This window comes from Dipodomys spectabilis, unplaced genomic scaffold (genome assembly GCF_019054845.1).
Source record: "Dipodomys spectabilis isolate Male_0828 unplaced genomic scaffold, ASM1905484v1 ptg000480l, whole genome shotgun sequence".
Classification (NCBI taxonomy): Eukaryota; Metazoa; Chordata; class Mammalia; order Rodentia; family Heteromyidae; genus Dipodomys; species Dipodomys spectabilis.
In genome coordinates this window covers 3,250,001-3,260,439 of record NW_024871157.1, presented here as the reverse complement: position 1 = coordinate 3,260,439, position 10,439 = coordinate 3,250,001, and the positions used below count along the sequence as shown (strand labels likewise).

Below are 10,439 nucleotides of genomic sequence, written 5' to 3'. Positions count from 1 at the left end.
CTAGTCGCTGGACACGTGGTTCTCGTTCTGTAGCTGGTGCCAGCGCTCGATCTTCTTGTCCTTGTTTTTCAGACACTCGTACCAGTGTTTCAAGCGCTCGCCCTTGGCTGAGATCCCCAGCTGGCAGCCTCCTGGGGGAGGCGGGGAGAGAGGAGCAGGTGGTTAGCTCGGAGGGAGGAGGGACACAAGGACACTTGTTCTAGTCGGCGGGAAAATGGCCACCCAGCAGCAGAGCTGGGGGGTCCCTGGTCCTCCGGGGGCTGTGGTGACTGCTGCTCGCGGTGCCCACCATGCCCGGGCCCTGCCCTCCCCTCCCCCCCTGCGTCACAGCCTCAGAAGACTTTCTAGAAACCCTTGCCCTGCAGCCGCCCGTCCCGAGGTCTCCTCGTGGACTTCCAAGTGCTGTCCCTGTCTGTCACCCCTGCTGGGCCCAGCTGGGCGTGGGGACGGGGAGCGGACCCCACCCTTTGCGGGCCACTCACCGATGTAATCGTTGGACTTGCCGATGTCGTAGTCCCAGACCGAGATGTCCAGTGACTTCTTGGCCAGGTCGCTGTGTTTGATGTCATAGAAAAACTCCTGGGTGCAGTGCCGGGGGAGGGTGGGTAATGAGCAGGAGGTCAGTGGCTGGGGCTGGGCAGTGGTGGGCATGGGATTCCTTCCCCGCCGAGCCCAGACCCCCCGCTCCACAGCCACCCAAATCACACGGGACCCCGTTACAGATTCAGGTCACTGCCGGGTCTCCCGGGCCTGCCTGCGCCCGCCCCCCGCAGCTCCTCAAGGACCCTGGAACTCTGCCCCTCCCTCCTGATAACGGCTTCAGAAACGGGGTGCATTGAATACTTCATCTGATTTTTAAATTAAAAAAAAAAAACATTGTTCTTATATACGTGATGTACAAAGGAACAATCTGATCTTTAAGAAAGTAATTGTTGCCGGGCGCCGGTAGCTCACGCCTGTAATCCTAGCTACTCAGGAGGCTGAGATCTGAGGATGGTGGTTCAAAGCCAGCCCGGGCAGGAAAGACCGTGAGACTACTATCTCCAATAAACCACTAGGAAACCGGAAGTGGCGCTGTGGCTCAAGTGGTAGAGCGCTCGCCTTGAGCTGAAGAGCTGAGGGACAGCGCCCAGGCCCAGAGTTCAAGCCCCACGACCCACAAGAAAAAAAAAAGAAGAAGAAGAAAGTAATTGTTGGGCTTAATTATAAAACTCACTTGTGTTCATTGTTAAAACTAATAAAAATAAAGAGGCCAAAAGGGTATCCACCCATAACGCAGCTCCTGGAGGCCAGGATGTACCCGTGTGTGGCCACGCTTTTTGCCAGTCCTGGGGCTTGAACTCAGGGCTTGGGTGCTGTCCTTGAGCTTCTTTTGCTTAAGACTAGCGCTCTACCACTTGAGCCCCAGCACCACTTCTGACTTTTTCTGTGTATGTGGTACTGGGGAATCAAACCTAGTGCTTCATGCATGCTAGGCGAGTGCTCTACCACTGAGCCACATCCCCAGCCCAGTGGGTGGATAGTTTATAAAACAAAATACTACTGAATGCACCGCATGGCGGCTTCGCTCTTCCCTTTATAACACTGGTAGAAATCAGCCAAGCGTGCAGGCTTCTGCTTCATCACTGGCTGCGTGCGGGGCTGGACCCTCACAGCTCAGGGTTCAGGTTGTTTTCAGTTTCCCACTGCCATTAATGATACCCCCAAACAGCACCCCAGCAGCTCAATCATACATCCACCTGTCCACAGTGATTTATTTTAGATCATTTCCAAGCTCGGGGTTTCTGAGCTGGAAGTAGTTTAAGATGGAGTGGGTGGTGGGTTGTTTGTGCACCCCAAGAAAGTGGAGCACTGGCTGGGTACCGTGAGGCATGCCTGTAATCCCATCTCTTCAGGAGGTGGAGGTAGGAGGATGGAAGTCAGAGGGTAGCACCGGCAAAAGCATGCAAAAGGGCTTAAATATATACACGCATGCACATGTGTGTGCATGTATGAATGTGTGTATGTAACAGACACGGGCAACGCTGTCCTTTTCTTCAGGAGAAAAGTGGGCGTTGGAGGCTGGGGAGGAAGAGGCTTTTGTTTGCTTTTTTGAGACAGGCTCTCTCTGTGTAGCTGGCCGGGAACTCAGGCCTGCCTAGCTCAGCCTCCCGAGTGCCGAGATCGCACTCATGCTCACCACGCTCAGCTAGAGGGGGTTTTGATGGCTACCTTTGGGCACCTTATGAACCTGGAAATATGTAACTCTTATCTACTCCCCCAATAAGTGGAGCTGTGTAGGCTGTGCAGGTTTTGGGGTGTTTGGGCAAACCTTCCGGGCATGCGCACCCATGCCCCATGCTCGCCACGCTGAGCACCTACGTGGTAAAGTTTCTTATTTATGACTCATTGAGTTTCAGGAGAGAGGAGAGCCAATGGCGGTGACCATTACCCAACATCTCGCCCCTGGCCATCTTCCCGGAGCCCGACAGCGCGCGGAGCAGCCTCACCTCATTAAATTCGGGGTTCAGGGTTTTCTTCTTGATCTGAGTCTTGTGCTTGGCTTTCTTCCCCATGTCCGGTTTCAGCCACCTGGAAGAGGACAGGAGGGCAGCCGGGGGTGGGGGGTGAAGCAGGAGGAGAGAGCCCGGCACCCCACACTCCGAGCCGCAGGGCTGTGGAGCGCAAGCCCACCGCAAGGAAATGGCCACAGCATGGACCTGGTGCCAGAGCGGCCACTTCACTTCATACCCAGAAACGAGGGCCCAGAGGGACGGAGGCCCAGCGACGGAGGGCCGTGCCCCAGGCACACAGCTCGGAACCACGCCCAGCAGCGGTCTGTGCTCTGAGTGGCCCCTTCCTCTGCTCCTTATTCTCCTTTCTGGCCCAGGGCCTTTGCACATACAGACTCCTTTATCTAGAAGGCTCTTCCCCAGAGTGCATGTCAGGTGCTGAGTCACGTATTTTCGGGGTGAAAACACCCTGAGACAAGGACGGACAAAGGCAAATGCTCACTTTTGGAATGTCCACACAACTCTCCTATTTGCCAATAGGGTGTCTCTGTTAGGAAGTGTTTTGCAGCACTTAAGCTACTCAGGGTTGGGGTGTTTGGATTCTGACTTGGGCTGCCACTGGCTGAACAGTTTTGAATGTGAATGTAACTTATTGTGCCTCAGTTTCCTGATCTGTAAAGAGGGCAAGCTTTTTTTAATTTACAGAACTGATTTTGAAGGTGTGTGTGTATGTGTGTGTGTGTGAGTGTGTGTGTGTTACTGGGCTTGAGCCAAGGGCCTTGTACATGCAAGGCAAGCTCTCACTGAGACACATCCCCAGTTCTTGCCTTTTTTTTTTTTTAAAGAAGAGCTGAAGGAGCCAAATACTTGCTGGGACAGGGACTAACAGGGGCGTGGCCTCTGCTGGGCTGGGTGGGTAGGGGGTGTGGCCTCTGCTGAAATGGATAGGGGCGTGGTCTGCTGGGATGGATGGATGGAGGCGTGGCCTCTGCTGGGCTGGGTGGATGGAGGCGTGGCCTCTGCAGGGATGGGTGGGTAGGGGGTGTGGTCTCTGCTGAAATGGATAGGGGCGTGGCCTCTGTTGGGATGGGTGGATGGAGGTGTGGCCTCTGCAGGGATGGGTGGGTAGGGGGCATGGCCTCTACTGGGATGGATGGATGGGGGCGTGGCCTCTGCTGGGCTGGTTGGGTAGGGGGCGTGGCCTCTGCTGAGATGAGTAGGGGCGTGGCCTCTGCTGGGCTGGTTGGGTAGGGGGCGTGGCCTCTGCTGGGCTGGGTGGATGGAGGCGTGGCCTCTGCAGGGATGGGTGGGTAGGGGGCATGGCCTCTATTGGGATGGATGGATGGGGGCGTGGCCTCTGCTGGGCTGGTTGGGTAGGGGGCGTGGCCTCTGCTGGGATGGATGGATAGGGGCGTGGCCTCTGCTGAGATGAGTAGGGGCGTGGCCTCTGCTGGGCTGGTTGGGTAGGGGGCGTGGCCTCTGCTGGGCTGGGTGGATGGAGGCGTGGCCTCTGCAGGGATGGGTGGGTAGGGGGCATGGCCTCTATTGGGATGGATGGATGGGGGCGTGGCCTCTGCTGGGCTGGTTGGGTAGGGGGCGTAGCCTCTGCTGGGATGGATGGATAGGGGCGTGGCCTCTGCTGGGATGGGTGGATGGGGCCTTGGCCTCTTTACTGAGATGGATGGATGGAGTATGGCCTCTTTTCTCTCCAGGACTGAGATTTGCTGTTAATGCAGCTCTAAGGCCAGGGTCTGAGTGGTTACAGGATGAGCCCGGACAAAGCCAGATTGCTCCCTGGTGCTGGGGTTCTGAGATGCTGGAGGGGGCACACGGCCGACTCCTGGGGAATACGTAGTATATCATGCCAACAGCTCCCGTCCAGAGCTCTGCATGTGTCATGTGACACACGGGCCTGATGCCCAAGATGTCACCCCGCTTCACTGTGCTGCCCTGCGCAGGCTCCTTCCCTCCCTGGCCTCTGTGTGCGAGGACTTGGGGGTCAGCCCCCTGGTCCTCCAGTTCATGGAGCCTGGGCCTCAGCTGCAGACTCACAGCTTGACGAACGGGTCTGAGTAGCCGTTGGCGTCCATGGCAGCCAGGTGCACGCAGCGCACGATGCCCACGATGAGGCCGCCCTGCTGCGTGCTGTACATCAGAGACACCAGGATCTTCCCGCGCTCCTCCACTTCCCCCAGGCGCTCCACCTGCTGCGGGGAGGGGAACAGGGTGTGTGGACCCAGGGCAGGGGATGCGACCAACACAGGATCAGCACCATGGACAGCAGCCACCTGGCCGGCCTCTGCGTTGACCAGAGGGTGAGAGAAAGCTCCAGCCAGCCCCAGGTCCGGCGGCCCACCCCCTCTGCTTTCAGACAGGTGTGGATGGAGCTTTGACTCCTGCCTGGGCCCGAGCTCCAGCCCTGGCTCTGATCTGTGGCTTTCCCTGGCAGATGGCCCCGAGGTGTAGAGCAAGCTGGCAGCACCCAGCTGGAAGAGCCCGAGCCTGCCTGGGGCCATGGAGGGAGGAGGGGCCGCTGCTGTGGTGTGGCAGGTGGGCAGCTGTGGGGGAGGGGCGTCTAGGACGAGGGGAGGGAGGCCAGCGCCCTGCGGGACAGCTCGGGCCTCCTCCCCTCGGTGCTTACCTCCTCCTCATAGAGGGCCATGCCGCGGGCTGAGCCGGTGGTCCCTGCTCGCTTCATCTGGAGGAAGGAGACAGAAAGATAGTCAAAGTTGGCATGGAATGAACTGGAACCAGCCATGCCCTGTGGGACAGAAGCCCCTACCCATCTGACCCCCTTCATGTCCTGGCTGGCAAGATGGACAGACCCGGGCGCCACTGACCCGGACAGACCCCAGACCATTGTTCTGCCCACCTACGGCCCCAGGGCAGCCCTCGATGGCTGCGCTCTGCGATTCTCCTTCCTGTGTCTCTCCCTGCACTGAGCGGCAGAGGCAGGACCCCGCCCTTCACCCCGAGGCTGCCCTGGGGGATGCTGGCCCCCGGCCAGCACTCAGAGACCGAAGCCTCAGCCCCCGGGGGTCACCCCAGCCATGCGAGCACCCCACGTTCCTCCCCGAGATAAGGCATCTCAGGGGAGCCCTCTGCAATGTGAAGTTGGAAAAGCTCTGCTGGTGACATGTTCCTGAAAACTGGAATTTGTCTTTGTTCTTTCTCAGGGGTCGATGCCACGTCCTGGCTGGCCAGCCGCGGGGGGGGTCCCCACAATCGCTGCCACTCACGCTCTGTTCTGGTGATTCTCACACAGCCATCCCTTACACACGTGCACACACTCATGCACACACGCACACACACACACGCCTAGGAGTTCAGTCCTTGGCCCAGGCCTGGAGTGAGAAGAACATGCCAATGGGACTTTAGGCCCAGATGTGTTCAGAAAAGTGATGGGCCGAGGGGAGCCACGCCCCGTCCCCTGGGACATGGCCACCGCCGTGTTCAGTCGCCCCTCAGAGCTGCCCCGGTGCCGACCCGGGGGAAGGCAGCAGCTCCTGCCCCGTGGGACCTCGAGGGGGACACTCACAGGGATCACACGCTCCAGGCAGATGTTGAAATTCTTCCTCTGGTTGGGCTTCAGTTTCTTGAGTGAGAATCGGGTCTCCCCGATGAACTCATTGTGGCCAAACTTGTCCTCATCACACACCGAGATCCTGAGGTAGGCGGGAAGGAAAGCAGCGAACACTGAGCTCCTACTGTGTGTGGAGAGCTCCCACTGTGTACTGGAGTCCCGCTGTGAGCCACAGCTCCTGTGTGCCAAGAGTTCCCACGGTGTGCCAGGAGTTCCCACTGGGTGCCAGGAGCTCCCACTGTGTGCCAGGAGTTCCCACTGTGTGCCACAACTCCTGTGTGCCAGGAGTTCCCACTGTGTGCCAGAGCATCCACAGTGTGCCAGGAGTTCCCACTGTGTGCCAGGAGCTCCCACTGTGTGCCAGGAGTTCCCACTGTGTGCCACAACTCCCACTGTGTGCCAGGAGTTCCCACTGTGTGCCACAACTCCTGTGTGCCAGGAGTTCCCACTGTGTGCCAGGAGTTCCCACTGTGTGCCACAACTCCTGTGTGCCAGGAGTTCCCACTGTGTGCACTCACTGTGTGCCAGGAGCTCCCACTGTGTGCCAGAGCACCCACTGTGTGCCAGGAGCTCCCACTGTGTGCCAGAGCACCCACTGTGTGCCAGGAGCTCCCACTGTGTGCCAGAGCACCCACCGTGTGTCAGGAGCTCCCACTGTGTGCTGGGATCTTGCACGGTACTGGAAGAATGTGGTGTGTGTAGGAATGAGGCACTGCCATCCTGTCTGGCTGCAGCCCCGCTGCTGCTCTTTCTCTTAATGGCCTCCCAGTAACCACTTCCTAGGTCCCTGGCTGCCCGGGGTCACAGCCTGCACTTGACCTTCACACTAATGGAACTAAGCAGTATGTATCTTTAATGTTTTCTAACCTTATTTTGAAACAGGGTCTCAGATTCAAAATGCCCCTGCCCTGCCTTCTGAGTGCTGGGATTACAGGCGTGCCTCTTTTATGTGTGGCTTCTTTTACTGCACATTCTTTCTGCAAGACAGCCACATGCGGCTGGCGTCTGCACTAAGGGATGCAACCAACCATGAATGGAAACTATTTGAAATAAACATCGCACTGCGCCAGACGCGTATGGCCTTTCCTCATCAAAATCCCCTCAACAGTGTTAGCCTGGCTCTTCACAGGCCAGTTATACTGCAGCAGGGGAAAAGTATATGGAGACACGCGCAGACTCCATGCAAACAGTGCAGATTTACAGAAGGACTTGGTACCCCAGGGATCCTGAAGGCAATCCCCACGGACACAAAAGCTTGTGTGTGTGTGTGTGTGTGTGTGTATGTGCCAGTGCTGGGGCTTGAACTCAGGACCCTGAGCTGGTTCACTCAAGGCTAGTGCTCTACCACTTGAGCCATAGCGCCATGCCCAGCTATTTGCTGATTAGTTGGCGAGAAGAGTCTCACAGACTTTCCTGACTTTGAATCTTGATTCTCTGATCTCGGCCTCCTAAGTGGCTAGGATGACAGGCGTGGGCCATGGGTGCCTGGCTTTAGAAATACTTTGGTTTTGTAAAGGTGAAAAGGAAAGTGGATGTTTGAAAGCGTGGCCCTGGGAGGCTGGGTGCGGGGGTGGGGAGCCTGGGCCCCTCCCCCTGCCTCTCCCCTCCCCCATGCTTGTCCCCTCCCCCCTGCCTGTTCCTCCTCCCCCGCCCCCCCCCTCCTCCCCCGGCAACCCAGCAGGCACCTGAGCGTCTTCCGCTGCATGTCCTCATCGGTGATGCCGTGGTACACCAGGGTCTCATTCCAGACCGGGTTCCGTGTGTTCCGTAGGGTCTTCGTCCGGAGCTTGTTGGACTACATCCCGGAGAGATGGACAGACAGACAGAGGCCTGCTTCAGCATGGCAGGCTCTGAATCCCATCCTAGAGGTCATGTGGGTGGGGGTGCTGCCCTGTGGGGGTGTCCAGGGCCGCGGGGCTCCCCAGTGCACGCACCCAGGGATGGCATCCTGCAGGGGGTCACGACCCTCAGCACCCCATCCCCAAGCTACCCTGTGGGGACAGAAACCAGACCCCCCCCCGTGACATGCTCCCCGAGTCTGTGAAGTCTCCTGTGTTGCCCTGGAGGGAGGCAAAATCCTTTCATTTTGTTCCAAGACAGAAGGCTGACAGGCCATCACAGACAGGTGGCCTGGTGGCGGGCCTAACTCACACTAGCGTGTAAATGACTCCCACTGGGCCGAACTGGATGCAGAGGTGTGGAGGGGTCGGTCTTGTGGCAGTAGATGGTATGGGGCAGGACGGGGGCCTGATTAAGGACAGGTAAGGGCTCATCTTTCCTTTCCCTGATCCAAGTGAAGAGACAATGAGGCTGGGTGTGTGAGTGCATGTGTGTGCGCACGTATACACGTGTGCATGCCGTGTGCAGTCTCTGTTTTCCCAGGCATCGGACGCCTGCAGGTATATTCTCAAAAAAACTGCTGCCCTCCATGCTGTCAGCACAACGAAGCAGCACACACCCCAGGAGGGCGGTGTGCACCTGGCCCCGCTGCCCTGTGGCTGCTCAGGCCAGAGAGCAGGCCCCGGAGGTGAGCGGGGAGCCGCTGGAGGCCGGAGCACAGGACGGGGCAGCGGCTTCCCTCCTGCCTGGACCCGCTCTGGCCCAGCCCCGACCCCGGCCCGTGCCCAGGACCCCGGCCCTTGCCCAGGACCCCGGCCCGTGCCCAGTGCGGTCCTCTGCTTGGCCCCCTGGGTGGGGTTCTGCTGCTCGGGGCTATTTCGGGCTCCGAGCTGTGGGCCCTGGGTGCCCGCCAGGCCGCTGTGGCAGCCCGGGCCATATGGTACCTTGCTGGCCCCTGGCAGGAGGTGCAGCTTGACGTAGGGATCAGCCAGGCCATTGGAATCCATGGGCTTCAGTCCCTGGGAGAGAAGGTGATGTGTGAGAGGCCAGGTGGACCGCAGGCTTGGCTGTCACGGGTGGTGGCAGAGCCCCTGGCTTCTGTCCCTTTGTCTCTTCCAGAGAGAGAGAGAGACAGAGACAGAGAGACAGAGAGAGAGAAGGGCACGGTGCTGTGGAAAGAGCCTGGGAGTCGGGTGGCCAGGGTTGCCAGAATGTCACTCCCAGGCTGTGTGGCCTCAGGCCGCTGCCCTAACCTCGCTGGTCTCAGTGTCCTCTCCTGGCACTGGGGACACAGCACAGTGAGATTCGAACGCCATTTCCCCTGGCTCTTCCCACACAACCACCAAGGCTCTGATGGGAGAAGACGCCCGGGAGGTGGGGGTGGGCGGGAGGAGGGGTCAGGAAGATCCCGGGGCGTGGCGCCCGCCCCGGCACCCACGCTGAGACCTCAGGCTCTCACCCACGCCGCGGGCTGCGAGGGGCTGTGTGCGGGGTGAACTTGACCTTGTTCCCACAGCCTGCAGACTCTGGGGCTCAGGCACCGTTCCCCCCGCCCCCGCCCAGGCAGCGCCCGGCCCCTGCTGCCCGTGGTGTGGGAGCCCCTGGGACCCCACTTCTGCTGCTGTACCCTGATGTCTACATCTGCGAAGCGCAGGGCAGACATGGGAGTGGACCGTGCTGTGGCTATGTCCGCTGCCAGGCCAGCCTGGCGCCCTCCCCGGGCCCTCCATGGTCCCCTGGCTCCCAGGAGGGGGCCACACCCCTGCAGGACCCCCAGGAAGTTCGCTGTGGCCGAGGCCCAGGCCAGCAGCACCCACCTTGGCCTTGATAATGGTGCACTGCAGAGAGCTGTTGTCCTGCTCGTAGAGAAGGCTGAACTCCAGGGCGCCCAGTGTGGCTGGGCAGGCACAGGAAGAGGACGACGTTTGGTTAGCCATTCAACAAACACTCCCTGGCACTTATTGAGAGTCCAGCCAGGCATGAACCTTCACCGGGGATATCCCACCCTGACGGTGACCTTCCCTGAACTTGATGCCCTTCCTTAGGTGCGATGACCTTTCCCCAGGTGTGATGACCCTTCCTCAGGTGTGATGACTCTCCCTGGGTAATGGCTTCCCCTGGGTGTGATGTCCTTCCTTGGGTGTGATGACCCTCTTTGGGTGTGATGACCTTGGTGTGATGACCCTCCCCTGGTGTGATGACCTCCTGGTGTGATATCTTTCCTTGGGTGTGATGACCCTCCCCCAGTGTGATGTATGTCCTTCCCTAGGTGTGATGACACTCTTTGGGTGTGATGACCCTCTTCCAGTGTGATGACCCTCCCAGGTGCAATAACTTTCCCCTGGTGTGATGACTCTCCTCAGGTTTGATGACCCTCCCCCAGTGTGATGTCCTTCCTCCAGTGTGATGACCCTCCCTGGGTGTGGCAATCTTCCCTGGGAGTGATGACGCTCCCTTGGTGTGATGTCCTTTCCTGGGCATGATGACCCTCTTTGGGTGTGATGACCCTCCCCGAGTGTGATGAC

General features: G+C 59.2%; 1 protein-coding gene across 2 annotated transcripts in view; it reads right to left on the bottom strand.

The window, feature by feature from the left end:
- Nucleotides 1-10,439, bottom strand: part of Rph3a (rabphilin 3A) — a 36,239-nt gene continuing 25,800 nt past the window's right edge. For both annotated transcript variants that reach the window (XM_042669063.1, XM_042669062.1), the window contains 9 exons: nt 9,732-9,811; nt 8,859-8,933; nt 7,761-7,870; nt 6,031-6,157; nt 5,134-5,190; nt 4,545-4,699; nt 2,490-2,571; nt 483-579; nt 1-131 (listed from right to left, as the gene is read on the bottom strand). In XM_042669063.1, the coding sequence (XP_042524997.1) occupies nt 1-131; nt 483-579; nt 2,490-2,571; nt 4,545-4,699; nt 5,134-5,190; nt 6,031-6,157; nt 7,761-7,870; nt 8,859-8,933; nt 9,732-9,811 (914 nt within the window). The remainder of the gene's footprint in view (nt 132-482; nt 580-2,489; nt 2,572-4,544; nt 4,700-5,133; nt 5,191-6,030; nt 6,158-7,760; nt 7,871-8,858; nt 8,934-9,731; nt 9,812-10,439) is intronic.